General features: G+C 41.1%; 1 protein-coding gene across 10 annotated transcripts in view; it reads right to left on the bottom strand.

Moving 5' to 3' along the window:
• The window catches only part of CDC14B (cell division cycle 14B), a 105389-nt gene extending 87500 nt beyond the window's left edge, over nt 1-17889 (bottom strand). For 4 of the 10 annotated variants that reach the window (XR_014139977.1, XM_006738815.3, XM_081802954.1 and 1 more), the window contains exon 1: nt 17650-17887. Coding sequence is in view for 9 of the 10 variants with exons in the window: in XM_006738815.3 (XP_006738878.1) it covers nt 17650-17809 (160 nt within the window). In the remaining variant the exon portion in view is untranslated. Of the gene's footprint in view, nt 1-17649 lie in introns of all 10 variants that reach the window. The other 6 variants (XM_081802949.1, XM_081802948.1, XM_081802953.1 and 3 more) reach the window with 3 other exon arrangements.
• Between the last annotated feature and the right edge of the window lie 2780 nt (nt 17890-20669).

The following is a 20669-nucleotide window of genomic DNA, read 5'->3' on the forward strand; positions in this document are numbered from 1 at the left end:
GGAAATCCAAATAAAGTCTGGAGTTCAGTTAACAGTTCACATCAATGGTGGTTTCTTGGTTTTGACAAACCCTATGGTAATGTAAGGTAGCATTAGGGAAATGGGGAAGGCATATACAGGAGCCCTCTGTATTATCTTTGCAACTTTTCTGTAAATCTTAAATTATTCCACAATAAAAATTTTGTTGAAATGGTAAATTTTAAAAGGATCCATATTTTGTGCATTTTTAAAAACTCAAGGCAAACATAACAAATTAAAACCTCTGGGGGATGGCAGGGTGAGGAGAAGTAGACAAATATGGACAGAGAGGGGCTGGTGGGAGACTGCTCACTTTACACTGGTCTCAAAACCATACGAATGTATTTACCTATCCAGGTATCAAGGTTAAAAATTACAACACAAGAAACAACAGGTGTTGATGAGAATGTAGAAAAAAGGAACCCTTGTGCACTACTGGTGGGAATGCAAACTGGTACAACCACTGGGGAAAATGGTATGGAGGTTCCTCAAAAAATTAAAAATAGGGGTGCCTGGATGGCTCAGTCAGTTAAGCATCTGTCTTTGGCTCAGGTCATGATCCCAGGCTCTTGGGATCGAGCCCCACATCCGAGCCCCACATCTGGCTCCCTGCTCAGTGGGGAGCCTGCTTCTCCCTCACCCTCTACTGCTTCCCCTGCTTGTGCTCTCTCTCTGTCAAATGAATAAATAAAATCCTTAAAAAAAAAGTTAAAAATAGAAGTACCACATGATCCAGTAATCACACTACTGGGTATTTACCTAAAGAATACAAAACACTAGGGGGGCCTGGGTGGCTCAGTCGTTAAGCATCTGCCTTCTGCTCAGGTCATGATCCCAGGGTCCTGGGATCCAGCCCCGCATTGGGCTCCCTGCTCAGTGGGAAGCCTGCTTCTCCCTCTCCCACACGCCCTGCTTGTGTTCCTTCTCTTGCTGTGTCTCTCTCTGTCAAATAAATAAATAAAATCTTAAAAAAAAAAAAAGAATACTAAATACTAAAATACTAAAAAGAATACAAAAAAACCCCACACTAATTCAAAGGGATATGTTTACTGCAGCATAATCTGCAATAACCAAATTATGGAAGCAGCCCAAGTATCCATCGACTGATGAATGGATAAGATGTGGTATATATATAATGGGAGTATTACTCAGCCACAAAACAGAATGAAATCTTGCCATTTGCAAAAACATGGATGGATCTAGACTATAAGGCTAAGTGAAATAAGTCACTCAGAGAAAGACAAATACCATATTTCACTCATATGTGGAATTTAGGAAACCAAACAAAGGGAAAAAAAAGATACAAACCAAGAAACAGACTCTTAACTATAGAGAACAAACAGATGGTTAGCAGAGGGGAGGTGGGGGGGGCGGCAAAATAGGTGAAGGGGATTAAGAATACACTTACCTTTTTCGTTTTTTAAACATTTTTTTCAGTAGTCTACACACCCAACAACAGACTCGAACTCACAATCCCAAGATCAAAAGTCACATGGTCTACCCACTGAGCCAGCTGGGCACCCCAAGAGTACAGCACTAAGTAATATATGAAACTGTTGAATCACTATATTGTACACCTGAAACTAATATAATACTGTATGTTAACTAAACTGGAACTAAAATTTTTAAAAATACATATGTATTTACCTGATATTAATAAAGTAACAGTGACAAGAAAAAAATAAAAACTATTAAAAGGTACTTTATAAGAGGACAAAGGGGATAAAGAGAGGTTATTCTAAATAGAGCTTATATTTACAACCTAGGGACCATGACAAGAATCCATGGCTTGGCTGGGGAAGGTCTACAACCTAAAATTCTCTATCCAATTTTATGTAAATGAATTCATGGACATTTTCCTCAGTAGAGGGACTACAAGGAAATAAATACCTTGTATATCCGTACACTAGAATAATATGCATCTAAGAGATATACATTTGGACACATACTTATGACAATTAAAGATTCTACTATAATACATAAAGTGGAAAAAAGTAATGATAGTATTTATAGTGTTTATCTTGTTAATGTAAAAACATCTCTCTATAGAGATGTCTATGTATATAAATATGCACTGAACAATCTAAAAGGCTAAATGTGGTAACCATTAATGCTGTTCACCAAATATTTCTGGCTCCCTGCCTAACAGACACATTCCTGCCCCTCAGTGGTTGAGTGGGACCTTGTGATTAATTCTGGCCACAGAGTTATAAGTGGAAACAAACATTTAATTGTTGATTCAAGACCCTCCACAAGCACTCTTCTTCCTCTGGTATAGGAACCAACAATATTAGAGACGACTGCTGCTCATATGCCTAGGTCCCCAAGCAATTACAACAAGCAGAACCCCCTGCTGACCCACAGTGGATGTGAAACAGAAACAAGATTTACATTTTTGTTTTAAGCTGCTGAGCTTGGCCAGGGGGAGGGGGGAGGCTTGTTATTACAGTATAACCAAGTCTAACTGATAAAGAAAACATCCTTGCTAATAGGATCTCTGACCATTTTCTTTCTGTATTGTCTTTTTAAAATATAACGAGCACCTGGGGCACCTGAGTGGCTCAGTCGGTTAAGCTTCCTACTCTTGATTTCCCCTCAGGTCATGGTCTCAGGGTCCTAGGACGCTGTGTAGGGCTCCACACTCAGTGGGGATTTGGGAATCCCAAGAATTCCTTGGGATTCTCTCTCTCCCTCTGCCCTTCCGCCTGCTCACATTCTGGCCTGTGCTCTCTCTCAAACAAATCTTTAAAAAAAATTAAAAATAAAAATAAAGAGCACCTGTATCTTAGAAACTTTATTTGGGGATAGAGACACAAGTCTTAGCATGGGCCTGAGCATCAAGCAGACACTGACCATCAGAGATTATTACTTGTACATCTCAATCTAGAGCAGCCTGAAAGCATCTTCCATTAGGATCCTCAGCAACCTTTGTTTCGTTCCATGCTCACAGAGCAACCCAACAGCAGTGAAAAAAGCAAGGAACAGAACCACGAGAATAAAGTGCTGTATTCTGCATGAGAAGATACAAACATGCATACATCTGTACACACATATACATGTTTGTAAATACATAGAAAATCTCTGGTAAGACATAAAAAAAGTTATGTCAATTTATTCTGAAAAGGGAAGATAAGTAGCTAGGTGACAAGAGAAAGTGGAAATCTTACTCTGTGTCATTTACTCTTTTGTATCTCTTATTTATTTATTTATTTTTAAGGATTTTATTTTTAAGTAATCTCTACACCCTATGTGGGGCTCGAACTCGAGACCCTGAGATCAAGGGTCACATGCTCTACCAACTGAGCCAGCCAGGTGCCCCTCTTTTTTATCTTTTAAATTTTGAACTATGTACATGCATTATCTATTTAAAAAGCAGATAAAATGAAAAGCTTTTAAAAAAACAAGCAACTCTAAGTGAAGGGATATACTAAGTGTTATTTAGTGAGTCATATTTCAAAAATATAGAAAGCCTACTAAAGGGGCTTGCATGGACCAATGATGAATGTGTCATGAACCCAGAATCATAAATGCACCTCAATAGCATAGGACATGATTAAAGAGCAAGAAAGATCACCAGCTCTACTTTTGCAAATAAGTTCTATGAGCTGCCCACTGATATTCAAGAAAATGAAGAAAAATTATTTCTAATGCTTCCAAAGTCAAGGCTTTTATTACTGAATCTTGATCCTATGAGAAAGCTTCAGCATTGTTAAATTCCACCTCTTACAAGATTAGCAGTATGACTTATTTTTTCTCCTCCACTAAGAACAACAGACTGAATTAATGTTTCCAAAGAAAAATGAAAAGGGACTGTACAAGACTTTAATAATATGGGAAAAGCAGGCACCTGGGTGGCTCCGTTGATTAAGTGACTTGATTTTGGCTCAGGTCATGATCTCAGGGTCATGAGATTGAGCCCCGTCCTGGGTGGCATGGAGCCTGCTTATGATTCTCTCTCTCCCTCTTCCCCTCCCTGCTGGCCTGCTTGCTCTCTCTCTCAAGAAAAAAAAGAGAAAAAAAGACCACAATAAACCTCATACATACATTACTTACATAAATAAATAAATACATACACATATATATACATACATAAAAGAGTGAAAGCATCTCAAAAGGTAGGAAAATAGCACTTAACTTACACCATATATGGTAAAACTGTGATTTCTCTAATTTATATTCGTGTAATGTTTACACAAGTTATCAACTCTTGAGCAATTAAACTAGCATACTGATTCATTTTGAAACATTCCCAAGAGTACCTGACACCTTGTTATCTGGCCTTATTAGAAATAAATGACAGGGGCACCTGGGTGACTCAGTTGGTCAAGCATCTGCCTTCAGCTCAGGTCACCAACCCGGGGTCCCAGGATCAAGGCCCTCGTCGGGCTCCCTGCTCACCAGGGAGTCTGCTTCTCCCTTTGCCCCTCCCCTGCTCCTTCTCTCTCTCTCTCAAATAAATAAATAAAATCTTTAAAAAATATATTTAAAAAGAAAGAAAGAACATAGGGGCACTTGACTGGCTCAATTGGAAGAGCATGTAAGTCTTAATCTCGGGGTCATGAGTTCAAGCCCCAGGTTAGGTGTAGAGATTAAATAAATTAAAACTTTTTTAAAAAAATAATAAATAAATGACATAAGGTGGTTGACTTCACATTCTTGCACAAACTTCATTTAGCTGGGGATGAGGAGTTTCTGGAAACGGAACTGCACAGAAACCGCAGAGTCTCCATGGAGATCCAGTCCTGGCATTCTACACTGGCAATGGCTCAGCTCCTCCAGCTACTTCACATTCACTGAAGTCAGGACTGTCTCTGGCCATAATTCTTCTAGGTGCTAATCACTCAGTTGTTAGTCAAACATCCAAGCTACAGTGTTTATAAAGCCTTTCGTAAAAATCACAGAACTTCCAATCATCCTTAACTGCATGCTGATCTTTACCTAGTTTCCTTACACAATTCCCTCCAAGGGTCTCTAGCTCTCCCACTGCTTCTTTCTAACAAACCCACCCTGTCCCATGCATACATTTTCTCAACATTTGCTATCAAAAATACCTCACACCCCACCAGGACACAACAGAGTGACAGTAATGCACTCAATTCAGGATAACAGTTGAGCACTAACTAGCTGAAAACTGACAATAGCACTTAGGAGCACACACACAAAATTTAACAATACAGCCTGACTCTGGAGGCACACTGAAGAGCTCCACTTAGACCCTTCCCCCACCAGCACTTTCCAATTTCACCAACATCTCCTGCAGGGCTTTCTCTAGACTACAGGGCCCATTTTGGCCATCGTCACAGCACTTCAAAATTATCACTCACCCCCCACTCTAAGTTACTGGTTAAAAAATATCCCAGTCCCCTTAACCCTCATATGTTCTATACTGCCGTCAGATTTCCCTATGGGATCAAACTCTAGTTAGTACAGAAGTAACCCGCCTAATATAATGAGCATTCTTTCCCACTCATAACCCTCTCACTTCCCCACTCCCTTTGGAGAGTTTTCTGGGATCATATCCCAAAGAAAGTACTGTGTTGGAATCCTTGACTCAGTCTGTGCTGGGGAAGCCAAAACAAGACAATGACCACAGTTTTATATATGCCTATTTATTCTTAGTAAAATTATTTTGAAGACAATATAATTACAACAAAGCAGCACTGCATAGGGTTATGTTAAATGATATTATTTAAAAATTGCTTTTGTGGCATAACCAACAAAACTTATTAATCCTATTCATAAATCTCTAATAATTAGAATAACATTTGTTTTCTGACCATTTTAAAATAAAGCCCTTAATCCAAAGCTCTGATTTGGAAAAAAAAAAAAATGCTTATTGCTTAGCCTTCAAAAAAATCCCACATTGTTATTTTAGAAATTCCCGAAAGTATCACATTACAAAAAAAGCCTCCTCCTTGTGCACTGCTGGTAGGAATGTAAATTGGTGCAGCCACTGTGGAAAACAGTATGGAGGGTCCTCAAAAAATTAAAAATAGAACTACTATATGATCCAGCAATTCCACTACTGGGTAATTTACCCAAAGAAAATGAAAATACTAATTTGAAAAGATACATGCACCCCTATATTTACTGCAGCATTATTTATAATAGCAAAGATATGGAAGCAACCTGAGTACCCATCATCCATAGACGAAGAAATAAGGAAGATGTGGTGTGTGTGTGTAAAGATATATACACACAATGGAATATTACACAGCCATAAAAAAGAAATGAGACCCCTTTCGTTTGGTACAACATGGATGGACCCAGGGGGTATTATGCTAAGTGAACTAAGTCAGACTCAGAAAGACAAATACTATACGATTTCACTAATAAGTGGAATCTAAAAAACAAAACAAATGAATAAACAAAAAGAATTAGAAATGTAAATACAGAGAACAAACTGATGGTTGCCAGAGGGAAGGTGGGTAGGGGGATGGGCAAAATGTGTGAAGAGAAGTGGGAGATACAGTTTTCCAGTAACAGAATAAGTCACAGGGATGTAAGGTACAGCATAGGGAATATAGTCAATGGTATTGTAATAGCCTTGTATGATGACAGATGGTAGCTACACTTGTGATGAGCATAGCATAAGGTAGAGAATTGTTGAATCACTATGTCCTGCACATGAAACAAATGTAACATGGTGGGCCAACTATATTTCAAGTAAAAAAGAAAGAAAAATTTAAAAAGAAAAAGAAAAAAATTCCTTTGTCATTGTGCCTAGAAATGGTTGTCTTCTGAATCCGCCCATTTAACCCCTAAAAATTTATTTGATCAAAACAATCTGAATAGGTTCCAGTAGATAAAGGATGCTTTAAGGTTTATGGTCCTTCTCCTGCTCTCCGGAGTAAGAGAGATTACATTAAAGTACTTTTTCATTTTGGAGCAGAGCTGTTATTTAATTTAGGTTAACTACCACATCTTGATTCTTGTTGCTGGCAGAATGGGAGAGCACTGTGAGACAGGTTGAGGGGGTAGAAGAGAGTATTTCCCCCACACTGGAGTAGAGTCTATCCCCCATCCCAGCAGTCACCAAACCCTGACAACTGCCACCACAGTAGGGACAAGGTGCTGTCAGCAGGAAGAAAGCAGACTGGTGTTACCGTGATCAAGAACGGTTCCCGCTGGGTGCCTGAGTGGCTCAGTTGGTTAAGCAACTGCCTTCGGCTCAGGTCACGATCCCGGAGTTTCAGGATCCAGTCCCGCCTCAGGCTTCCCTGCTCAGGAGCGAGCCTGCTTCTCCCTCTGACCCCTCTTCTTGTGCTCGCTTGCTCTCTCTCTCTCTGTCTCAAATAAATAAATAAAATCTTAAAAAAAAAAAAAAAAAGAACGGTTCCTGCTGGTTCTGGGGGTAGAGGGAAGAAGAGAATCTTTTAAAACAGTGCTCAAGCCTCTTTTCTCATTCATTCAGAGACATCCATCTTTGATTGTCCGTGACATTCACCGATAAGCCCCTCTATGTGACAGATTTAAGATATATCACCCTGTTCCATGGGCTCCTATCACTTCCCAGGGATCTGGTCAAGTGTGAAATCTCTATTGCAGCCCTAGAAGCAGCAACTGCAAGGATGAGACCATAAAATGCACTCAAACATACCCTGAGTGAATTTGTGCTTCGAGCCCTTTCAGTCACAATAGTTTAGAGTATATTAATAGTGAAGTTAAAATCCCAACCTCGATTGTGTTTGTTAGCTAAATCCTAAGCTTTTATTTGACAGTTTATTGTCAAAAGGAACTAAATGCATGTTAAGATGATTCAGTTTCATGTATAAGGTGCTTCCAACAAGCTACCTAATGACGGTATTACAATAAAAAAATTCCAAGAGCAGTCTGAGAACAGCTCCCAAAAATGTAAAACCATAATGTTAATTCTGTTATATTCATGTCAAAGCAATACTTCCTCAGCACCTATAAAAGAATGTGAAAATCAGAATGCTTTTCAGTTCTCGGTTCAAGTCACACAAACCAAATCTAGTTCTTAAAATATTTGGGAATCTTCGTCTTTAGTGCCTTCAATTCAAGAAGCAATACTCAGCTTAAAAGGTGCTCTGTGGGGGCGCCTGGGTGGCTCAGTCGTTGGGCATCTGTCTTCTGCTCGGGTCGTGATCCCAGGGTGCTGGGATCGGCCCTGCATCGGGCTCCCTGCTCAGCAGGAAGCCTGCTTCTCCCTCTCCCACTCCCCCTGCTTGTGTTCCTGCTCTGTGTCTCTCTCTGTCAAATAAATAAACAAGATCTTAAAAAAAAAAAAAAAAAGAGGTCCTCTGTAATTACTTCCTACCAATAAATAATGTATTTTTAAAAAACAAACAAGGTACCTCATTTTTAAATTATATCGTCTGGGATGCTCTTGAGATTCAAATTAGAGATACAGAATTGGAATGGAGACCTTTTACTTCAGCTGTGTTTTGCAGAAATAGGGTTTTCAGTATATTATTAACTATATACATTTATATATATTTATACTATTCATATACATACTGCATTCATATATGTATATGATTAGTTAGATACCACAATTAAGCTTTTCCCCCTTGTCTCTTTTAAGGTTTAAAACACACACCTACGCCCACACCCCCACACTCCTACGAGAAAGACACCTTAAGACAGATCGTTTTCACCACACACTGGAAAAAATAATTCACTTTGTGTAGGAATTATGGAGTGACATTTCCATCACAAAATTCTCTCAAACTGACATTGTGTAAATGAAGAGAGCAAAACTACATAATGACTGATTCCTTCATTACCTGTCTTCACTGAGATGATGACTTAATAGTCTATGCCTTCTCATTCTTTCAGGGATGTTGCTATAAATCTTCACATCTCCTCCCTTCCTCAATAACACCTGGCTCAATCCCTTGTTCAAGGTAGTTGCTCAATAAATATTTGTTAAATGGATACACTAATTAATTCCATAGCACAATTCATACAACTACAAATGAGTATAAATGAGCAAAATGCAGAGAATGATTCAGCTGAGATGGTCCTAAAATGGAGGGCTTTGCAGAATTCAGAATCTGTAATGATATTATAGCATTATGGATTGGGTATAAAAAGATCAATGTCATAAACTGCAGTGCCAAGAAAGTAATTTCACTTTCAAATTAGAACTTGAAGGAACAACAAACACCATCGACATTGGGAACAAGATGTTTTTCTTTTGTGAAAAGTACACTGGCAACCAAATTTTAATAGCATAAAAGTGAACTACCTGAGAAATGAAGTCAATATGTGATATTACACAATTAGAATAAATTTACCCAGCCTACCTTCCTCAGCTTTTCAGACTCCAAGACAATGGGACCAAATCTTTGAACTGACTGGTGAATAAAGCCCTCTAAGAGAACTGCTCCTCTAGAATATAAATAATACTAAGAATTAAAGGAGCTGAATAAAAGACCAAGAGAATAAAGGCAGAAATTTTTTTAATTAGAATTATTATACATATGGAGCCACCTGTATTTGTTCTTTTGATAACTGGCCTTATTTGAGGTACCTGAAAATGAAATGGAATCAGAATACTTTCAATTTTCTAATAGAATATGAAAGAGCTTCCCCATTCCCAAAGTTTAAGTTGGCATTTCATGAGTATTTCCTCGTGCCAAAAACAATAAATAAGATATAAGCCTGTCCATTAAGCAAAGAAATGCCTAGAAAGAACTAAGTGACTTCACAAAAGAAAAAAACAAATCAAGAATAGCTGTTTGGTTATAACAACTCATTCTATGCATCCTTTCAGCAAGAGGCTACAAAAGTGAGATTCAATTATAATAGAAAAAGTTTAGTATTACCAAAAACATCCACTATCGCAAACATAGCATTAATAATAAACCCAGTAAAATATCACAGAAACTACTGTCAGCATTACCTGTACACAGAAACCAACAAAACTTTTCATATAAAGACAAATTTCAACTTAAGTCATAAACATACAAAGGATACTCTACAGTTATAGAAAACTGAATCTGCTACCCAAGACTAAATTTAAGACAAGCAAACAGGAAGGGACGGAACCAAGAATGACAACTAACAGATTAAATCTACAGTTTTAAAATCATCAGAAAGCACTGCAAAGTAGAGTCAATGATCTGAATACCTTTGTTGGAGCAGTATCCATGAAAAGCTATAGAAAAAAGAGAAAGAGAGAGAAGGGCGTAAAACTTTCATATAAACTAGAGAATCCAGATGAGACGCACACATTCCAGTTAAATAGCCTTGTATTTAGGAAATTAAAATCAATTTTATTTTAGAAAATGTTTTCTAAGGTAATCCCTGTCTAATATGGTAGTCAGCACTTCTAGAAATTAAGTGACTAACCTCAGAAGCTAAAAACCAAATAATGTAAAGAAATGATATCTGAAGATTGGTTAGCTCCTACCAAACCAGTTTCTGTGTCTCTGTATCAATCTGACCACTTTTTTTGCCCACAACCCCTGTACCTACTTACCTCACTCATAAAGGTGCCTGTCCTAAATGAGGAACAGCTTTGAAATGTTTGAAACCAGTCTATCCATGCTTTTCATTCAACTGACAGGTAATTATATAAAAGTAATTTTAATGTGAAGGACCTTAAGGAATTAAGATTAAAAATACTCTGTAGCTAGTATGGAAAGGAAAATAAAATACTGGCTACTAAAATTATTTTGTTCTCAGTGTAATTAAAGGAAAAGATTTAAACATGTAATTTCTTGTTTATGTCTAATTCCCACGCTTTCCAAATACATTGGGTCTCCATGCCACAAATTAAGCACAAAAAGGCCCACTGAAAGGCCATTTTGTTTTACTCAAAATAACAACAAAAAAAATGTCCTACTGTTTATAACATGCACCACCAGTATCAAATCTTTTGGATCTGTGAAATACTCTTTTAAAACGATGTTCTAGGGCACAGTTATGCTTTAACCACTCTGAAGAGTTTATATTCTATCAGTAAAGAATTTATTTGTTTTATTTTCCATAACCTTCTACCTGAGGCTCTCCCATGAGGCCTTTTCATCTTTACAAAGCCCCCACCCCCCAAGCTTAGCTGCAATTTAATATAAGGCAATATACAGACTCTTCAGTGTAATAAAAATACGTAACAGCCTCAAAAAGGAAGAAACGGCTCTGGTTTATTCTTCCTCTTACAAGGAATCTTTAAAGAGAAACGGTAACATTTTTCCCAAGGCAGAAAAGATTGTCAACGCAGTGCTAAATCTCTTCCAGCGCTTTGACAAATACTGAACCAGCCTCATCCGGAGCGCTTCTGCCCTGAAGATCACTCTCAGAAGCAGAGAAAGGAACACACTTGCATTTTCACTGTGCTGATTCACTGAACCTTTTGTGCATGTACACGTATGGGGGAAATGTTTGCTTCTGAGCTGGAAACCTTTCCAGCCATGGTGACTGTCTCAGTCTGCCCTTGGTATCCCTGGGCCACTGCAGGCGCCCTTGTAATACTAGAGACCGTTTATGGAGCCTGGCTGTCAAGGAGGCACCAAGCCAGGCACTTCACATGCATCTGCTTCAGTTCTTCCAACAACGCTATGCACTTTTTACTTTCAAACAGATGAGAGAAAAGAGGCTCCAAAAGGTTATTAATAATCCAGCTGTGTTCAGTTCCCCTGAAGGCAGACACTAGCTGTCCCTGGTGTCCGCAGGCCTAACCACTAGAATTAACTCTTCAAATACCCAATGAACACAGTTTTTCATCCCCAAAGATTTCAACCATGATATGGCTCCTCTTTAAGCTAGTTATTCCTCAGACCCTCCAAGTTTTAGCTAGTTTACCCCCAGACCTTCCAAGTTTCATTTTCTCAATTAGCACGGAAAACTCCATGAGAACAGGGATTATCTCCAGCAGTGACCTATTTTTACCATTTGAGGGGAAGGGAAAAAAAAAAAAAAGCCTGGCAGAGTAGGTATTCATTACAATTTGGTTGAATGAATGAACTATCTAGAAAATCTGGGCTGTGATGACAGCCAATATGGACAACAGCATGAGTGCAGGAGGACCTGAACTATGTATGTAGTTTGCTCATGTTTCCAAATTCACTAGGTAATTATCTAAATTCAACTTTACAAGCTACGACTTATGGAGTATCTACTAGGACATCACCTGCTAGTCTATGTAAACACACGACTAAATAGTACATGGCCAACAAATCATTTATGTACAACTCTGCTGAAATAGCTTTATCTGTTGGAAAGAATAAAAGCCAGGTAGTATGGCTTTCCCAAAAAGAAAGTGCATCAATTTCGTCAAAATCACTTATCTCTTGTGTTAGCTTCTGAGAGAAAAGTGGATGGTTGTGGTATTTCAAGATGATCTCTTGAAATTCTTTCAAATAACAAAACACCTGTCCTGTCAATTCAGAGATCCCCAGATCTCAGAAACTTCCAAGAAATGTCACTGGTACGCACCCAATGCCATCCTTCCATTCTAAAAATCCACAACGTGGTTTCATTCCAGCTCTCCCCCACAAGAAGTGGTGAAATTCATTCCCATTCCAAGGCACAGAGAAATTACAGCAGGCACCGAATGGCGACTCCTAGCATTAGTACCATCTCTGTCATCCAGTTATTCCACTTTCCCTTCATCTCTGTGCCCAACCACTCTGTCCACTGAAACAGTAACAACACAACTGTTAAGTTTTTGTGTGTGGTGCCCCAGTACCTAAGGATTTAGACCTAAAACAGGTAACTAACATGACACCATCAGAAGTAAAGATGTTGAAGACTTAAGCACATAAATCAAGAAAATAAATTAGAAATAAGTCATAAGCAAGAAGGAAAACGAACACTACATACTTTGATGAGCTTCAATTATTGAAACTCAATAATCTACTACGTGAAAGTCTTGAAGAAAAATGAATTTATTTCCTCCTTGAATCAGTGCCCTGGTAACTGTATTCCTTTTTTATCAAGAAAAATACATTTCTATCACAGCAAACAATGAATATGCAGGGCTATTTTACATAGTAAGCATTCATTAAATACTTTTTGAATTAATGAATAAATTTTCCCTAATAATGTCTAATGTGAATTTTTTAAATCCTAAAAAGAAAAGAAGGGGGTTAGAGGCAGTGCTGTATCTGTTTAATTTGATGAGTATCTGATATACCATTAATTGGTGCTTTTAAATGACAATCCTGACCTCAACTAGAGCTTCTCCAATAAAATTATTTACTGTTATAATATAGACAGTCTTAAAGAGAGAGACTATCATGGCAGATACTGAAAGAAAAAAAATTTTTTAAGACAAACCACCAAAAATCCTTTTTAGCCAATAGTTATTACCAATTACTTTTACTAGTCAGAAGTTTAAAAAATAAATAAAATAAATTTAAGTTCTGTACCAACTATTAAATCCTATAAATTATCAAGCATAGGGATAATACAATAATTTCATAGTCTTTAAAATTTTTTCCTATATTAATAAAGAGGAAAGGAGAATGTACACTATCATTTATGGCCCTATTTAAGGGATAGGAATATAGAGATAAAAAGATTCAGACTTCTGACTGCAAGGAGGTTCATAGGAAAATCAAAAACCTGTGTCCAACATTTTTCCTTTGGTACTTCTCCCATCTTGAGAGAGATCTAATTCCAAAGCCGACCAAAAACCCTCTTCTCTTCCCTTCTTCCCCAGCTTCCCTGACTGATAACAACTCATTCTGATTATATCTTTACTCAGTATCTCTTTCACATTAATGTATACAGTTTACAGTTTTTATCTTTTATGATCTTTTTTTTAACATAATACACTGGAACTGCACCAGGAATACAGCTTATGTAAAAATCCACGTCATTGCACATGGCAAGAACTGAGTAAATGGCCAATGAGAGGTAGATGGCGTCCACATGGGAATAAAACATCGGTCAGCTCCTAGTAAATGGCCAGTGTAGCCAGGTGGCTGGCTAGAAACTAAAAAAAGTGACCACATAACAAAGGACTACAGGGATGGGGCGCCTGAGTGGCTCAGTCATTAAGTGTCTGCCTTCGGCTTAGGTCATGATCCCAGGGTCCTGGGATCAGGCCCCACGTTGGGCTCCCTGCTCGCAGGGAGGCCTGCTTCTCCCTCTCCCATTCTCCCTGCTTGTGTTCCCTCTCGTGCTGTCTCTCTCTCTGTCAAGTAAATAAATAAAATCTTTAAAAAAAAATCCAAACAAACAAAAAAAAACAAAGGACTACAGGGAACAAAAATAGGCATTAAGCATCCTGTATTAAACATATACACCAGGGGTGCATGGGTGGCTCAGTCAGTTAAGAGACAGACTTTTGATTGCGGCTCAGCGTCCTGGGATGGAGCCCCAATGGGCTCTGTGCTCACTGGGGAGTCAGCTTGAGATTCTCTCTCTTCCTCTCCCCCCCCACCCCCCCCCCCACCGCAGGCACTGGAACTCTCTTATTCTCTCTTTCTAAAATAAATAAGTCAATCTTAAAAAAAAAATGTATACACCACCATGAAATATACTGCAATCTATGGGAATGGAATTTGACTTAACAGATAAAATAGGCTGCAATAAAAATAACAAGGCAATAAAGTAAAAAAAAATTTAATGTATTTAAGGGCAGAGTGGGCAAAAGTGATAATGTGCATTAATTTTTATGAACCAACCCCACTGGTAAAGAATCTTCACAATCCTGTAAAAGGTGTTGGTAAGGATGAGGAATAAACTGCTGGTGGGAAATGCTGGTGGTACAGCAGCTTTGGAAAAGTCTGGCAGGTTAAACGTGGCGTTACCATGCAAACCTGCAATTCCACTCCTAGGTGTGTATATGCAAAGCAACTGAAAACATCTCCACACAAAAACTTGTACATCAATGTTCATAGCAGCATTATTCATAATCACCAAAAAAAGTCCACCAATGAATGGATAAACCTCTGTATATTTTGGCCTGGCCTCTTCACTTCTACTTTGCTCTGCAGAGACAATCATACATGTAGGTAGATACATACACTGATGCGACTGCTGCCATTTACAGGGACTGAAAACCCCCCACATAACCATTTACTTATTGCCATTATATAAATCACAATTCAGCCATACTATGCAATATAATACAGCCATTAAAAGAGGACTCTTCTTGCTGATATGGCACAATTTATAGAAACTTAAGTATGCACAGAAAAAGGAAAGAAAATATTACTGGGGAGACTAACTATATATATCTCCTTTCCTAATGCTCAACTTGAAAAATATTAAGAAAACAAACTGAGGGAAAAACAAGTTGGGGAGGATGGGACCAGGTTGCCACTTGTTGATGAGGTTTCAAGCCTTTCCTCCAAACCCAATAAAAAGTAATCTGCACCCTGCATCCAAAGTTACTTTATTTTTTTCACCCCATCACCCCACAGTTACTTTGATTTGTCTTATTTGTCACCCTGAAACAGACTGATTCAGTATCATTTTTCTAAGAAGCCAAGACTGTCACTAAGGGATACCTGGAAAAATTCCACACAAAGTTGACTCCCTTACGTCCCCCCTTACACTGAGACTGGACCCTTCCATTATCTGGGCTTATAATCTAAACAGCATTTTGATTTTATATAATGCACCACCTCTTTCCTCAATATTCGGCTTAGCAATATTTTCTGAAGTTAAATCATTATTGTGTTCAGCAAAGCCCGCCATGAAGGAGGAAGAAGATCTAGCCCAATGGCTTGACTTTACAAAACTTCCTTTTGATGAAGACAACCTAAATGCTCATCAATAGGGAGCTGTCTAAACAAATTATAAAACATATGTATTTAGGGGGCGCCTGGCTGGCTCAGTCGGTAGAGCATGCGATTCTTGATCTCGGGGTTGTGAGTTCCAGCCTCACGTTGAGCGTAGAAATTACTTAAAAATAAATAAATAAAATGAAATCTTAAAAAAAACACATATTTAAATCCACATGTACTTTATAATTTTATTTTCTAAAACCATATCTACTTTGGCCCACGCAGTAATTAAAATCAAATGAAGCAGTTTTGCATGTACTAACCGTTCTGCTAAGAGATAATACTGAGAAGAAAAAACAATGTGCAAAACAACATGTATGCCACCATGCTTGAGTATGATAGAGAATACACAGGTGTATACACACAGTCTCTTTCTGGAAGGATTCATAGGAAACTCGAAACTTCAGTTGCCTCTGGGGAAGGACACCAGGAGGCTGCGATCAACTTTTCACTGTAAACTCCTGTGCACCTTTGGAACGAAGGGTGCGTTACTTGCCCTAAAATTAAACGCTATGAAGCAAAGTTCCTTTGAAGAGGTATAGACAACAAAGGCGTAAGGAGTGTGTGGTGTCTTTACCCGCCCCCCCCTCCCCCAGAGCCCTCCTTGGCGAGGCTATCTCCCCGGGAGTGCACCGCCTGTTGGGACCCGGTCTCAGCCTCAGAAAGCTGGCTGCATCTCCACCAGCGCCACGCGCTACGGTGGACCCGGGCAGGTGCCAGCCGGAGACGGGCACTTAAGGCAACCCCTTCCTCCCTCCACAGTTCCCACGGGCCATCCACCCCGCGCCGAGAAACCTTCCCCTCTACTCGCAGCTTTATTAAAATGGACCTTCAGTTTCCAACTGTCCATCAAGCTAGAAAACAATTTCTACTAAATTTGTGTTTGCCCGAACCCTTTCTAAATTAATATTCTGACCACTCCAGCTCACCTGGCTTATCAAAGGCTAAGGGCGGGAAACAGTTTATATATAAAATCCCACACGCCAAGGCTTACACATCCCGCGCCACAGAAAACACTGCAAATTCCCTCAAAACTGTAGACAGCTATGCTGTTTACAAAACGTTTCCACATACATCATCACATTTAATGCCTTCACACGCTTTAGTGTCAATCCTGGCAAATCCAACAGCTGCCAAATTGGATTTATTAGTCTTCAAGAACTGTAGAATCAGCGCTAATAAGAAAACAGCTATCAAAGGGCTGCTTTTCTACCTGCTCTGGCTGGCTGCGATTTCTCAAAAGTGACAACTCTGGGCATTCGGCACGCAGAACGGCTCACAAACCATCAGTGTGACACATTCCTTGTGGAAGCAAGGGAGAGGAGCTAGCGCGAGGAGGTCCGCGTGTGCTCGCGCGCGCTGGGGAGGGGGCGAGGGCGGTGCGCACCCGCGCGAGGACGTGGGAACGCCGCACGAGGCGGGACTCCATTTCCTCCACAGCAGCCGAGGTGGGGCGAACGCCCAACAAACAGGGCAGCTGCTCCCCGGCCGGCGCGTTCCGCGCGCTCGGAGAATCCTCTGGGCTGATTCAGAGGTTCAGGCTCCTGTGAGGGCCAACCGAGCTTGCAGCCCGGGGAGGCGCTATCAACCCGAACTTAGAAAAAGCCTGAGGCGCCGAGCTGACGCCAGCAATTTAAGAAAGGTGACCCTCGCGGCCCATCTTGCCGGGGTAGGAGAGTGCAAAACGGATAAAGTTACAGCTCGCAACACACGCAGATGGAAAGTCGGGGTAGGGGGGCGCTCCCAGGGAGCCGGGCCGCTGAAGGGGGTGTGGCCGGTGGGGCTTTTATGGGAGTGGGGGCGGAGGCGTGTCAGTCGGGCCCCGGGAGGCGCCTCCACTGCCTGGGAGGGTGGGCTAGGACCCCCGCGCGGGGTGCCGAGTGCCTGGGGCGCCCCGCCACGCGCTCGCTCGCCGGCTCACCGGTGATGTCCAGGTACAGGTCGTCCTGCTGGTCCAGGCGGTGCAATTCCTGCGACGTGGAGCTGCGGCTCTTTTTCACTCCCTGCGAGGACGCCGAGCAGCGCCGCGAGCAGGGGGGCGCGGCGGCCCAGCTCGGCCGCCGCTCGCTCTTCCGCTTCATGGAGGCGGTCGCGGCCCGTCAGGGGGCCACGACCATGGCCCCGCTCGCCCGCCGAGGCCCCCGCCCGCGCCGCGCGCGGGCGCTCGGGGCGGCGGGCGCGGAGCGGCGCTGCGGGGACGGCGGGCGCCGGTCGAGCCCGGCGGGAGGCGGCCGCGCAGGAGCCGGAGGAGGGGCCGGGCCCACCGCGCCTGCCCCGCTCCCTCCTGCGGCCGCCGCGGGACCCGCGCCGCAGCCCTGGCTACAGCGCCTCCTGCCGCCGCCGACGCCCCCCAGCCCGTCCCCAGGTGCCCGCAGCCCGCTGGCGCTGCCGAGGCGACGGTGCTGCCGCCGGCTGCTGGGGCTGCCCGGGGTAACCGCGCGCGCCCACCGCAGCCGCGGACGCTGCTGCCGAGGCGCGGGAGCACAGCGGGCCGCGGCTCCCGGGGACCCCAGGGGGGCCGTTCCGTGGAGCTTCATTCACAAAAAAGGGCCCACAACCCTCCTCGGGGCCCGCAGACTGGGGCTTTTCATTGGTCAGTGAGGCGTGACGTCACGCAGACGGGGCCTTTCTACAGGCAGGTACCTGGTGACGCCATAAAGAAAAGTCTGAGTGGTTCCGCCAATCAAATATAAAAGTGTGCTCGCGACCCTCCGCCTGCCCCCAACTTTTGTTTTTTCTGTTTTCCTCCGGTGCTGAGACCTCAGGTCCCAACTTCTTTTAGTGAGTCACCGAAGCTTTACACAACCCCATCCTAATAACTTAACTCCAGTTCTTTGGCATGTGTATTTTTAAAAGTATTTCAGGGTTTTCCTTGTAATCGCGCCAAGTGAAAAGGATTCTTGCCATGGCTGCTGGCTTGGAAAAGAGTATGGACTGATTATATTGTCCGCCGCTCTGTAGACTTGAGGTAAAGTTGGTATCACAACCGACGAACTATTTAAATCACCTACACTCTTTATCGACCTATGAGTGTGCCCAGCATTAAAAAAGACTAAGCCAGGGCTTCTTAGGGGGTCGATAAACCTACCGTGGAAACATGATACACCGTACGGTTTGTCTCGTAGTTCCTCTTGGAATCCAGTACTCGCATTTAACTCAGTAATTTTATACACCAGTTGCTGAGTTTTTCTTACCTAAAGTGTCGACAGGTCCAATTATTGAAGTATTGAAGCAAGTGGCGAATTTAATCCTTGAACTTTAATCCTGCAAACTGGAGTCGTATCTTTTTCTTCTGGGTTAAAATAATGCCTGATATTTAGGGAACTTAACCAAAACTGTCATTTTGGAGGGACTTTAAACAAATTTGCATGGTAGCATCTAAGAAGGTGAATAGATTGGAGGGCAATCTTTAGATTTCATAGCCCCGAATTTTACGTCTTGCAAGCTATTCCTAATTTTTCACCAGCATTTTAACGTTTTATCCTGCAGTTCCTCAATTACTGCCAACTTCTAGAATTCTAGAGAAAGAGTCTAGAGAAAGAATGAATTTGAGTCAGTCCCCCTAGAAGCGTCTCAGAAATGCAAATTTTGATGGAGTACTTCCCGGGGGGCTATTTGACTTCTATTGTTGAAGGCCTTTACCCTTTAGCGCTGCTAATTAAGGAGGAAAGGGGGTGGGGAAAGAAGGTTCTGCATCACTGACTCAGCTGAACAGTCTGGAACTACAGATCAGCCACTTAGACCAGAAGCTTAGTAATCATGTTCTTTCATCCCGTTTCCCCTAAGGAAATCAGTGAAGGCCTTAAATTAAAAATGGTCTACCTGTTTGTCCGCAGGGGCAGCAATGAAGCAAGAGAATTGGGAGCTTGTGGAATGCTGTGTAAATGAGTCTAAATTCAGCAGAAACCTATCCTCCCAGGTCCTCTGCTTTGACCGGAAATAGGAGGCCTTACTGGCCTTAGGGGCTCAGCAGTGGAAAGGCCACCTTTTCCTAGACTATTTGGGATTTTGCAAAAGTAAGTCTTTTGTTTATTGAGGTATAATTGACATATAATGTTATATTAGGTTCAGGTGTACAACATAATGATTTGATATTTGTATATATTGCAAAATGATCACCACAGCAAGTCTAGTTAACATCCGACTAGGTTTTGTTTTGAATAGATATTACATGGGAATTGTTTTATTGGATCCCTAGAGTGAAAGAAATTCAAATACCCCATGATATTCTATTTATTTGAGGGTGACTTACCTAAATGTCAAACTAAGACTGAAGTGCCAGGAAGTTCACTTACAGCAGTTCATTTTCTCCTTCAAACTTAGTGTTGAGGCTGGAAATTCTAACAAAATGCCTATGATTCCAATAAAAGAGAAAAAATATATTAAGTACAGATAATTATGTTGTTTAAGCATTTTCATGTTTTAGAAACAGAATTTTATGGTTTTGTTAGCATAACATCATTAAGAGAGAAAATATATAATTACAGTTGGTAATTTTGCAGAAATGTTTCACATTCTTGGGAATAGGAAGTTCATATGCTAAGTACACACATTGAAATTTTAAACCCTATTTATATTTTGTTTTTAGGTCATGTTTAGGTAGTGGTAGAAAAGTGCTATTTCTTACTGATATTTGTTTTTTGTGTGTTGCACTTGAGCAATTTGACTCTTCCTGATGTCCAATAAGCTGATCTCTAGGCTCTGAGAAATAGGCCATAGGAAATGTAGTTTAGTTTGCTTGGTTGATTGGTTAGTTTGTTGTTCACTGTTTGACCATTGATCATAAAATTTTAGAGCTTGAAGGAACTTTACACAATATTTGGTTCAAGGCTGCCCTTTCACAGTGAGGATGTGGGGATGCACAGAAGTGACAGGGGCAGGGCTGGAGTGAGAACCTAAACACTGTCTTCAGGACTGCGGCTTGTCTTTCCCCAACTGTCT

This window comes from Leptonychotes weddellii, chromosome 14 (assembly GCF_054177405.1).
Source record: "Leptonychotes weddellii isolate Sample4059 chromosome 14, ASM5417740v2, whole genome shotgun sequence".
Taxonomy (NCBI): Eukaryota; Metazoa; Chordata; class Mammalia; order Carnivora; family Phocidae; genus Leptonychotes; species Leptonychotes weddellii.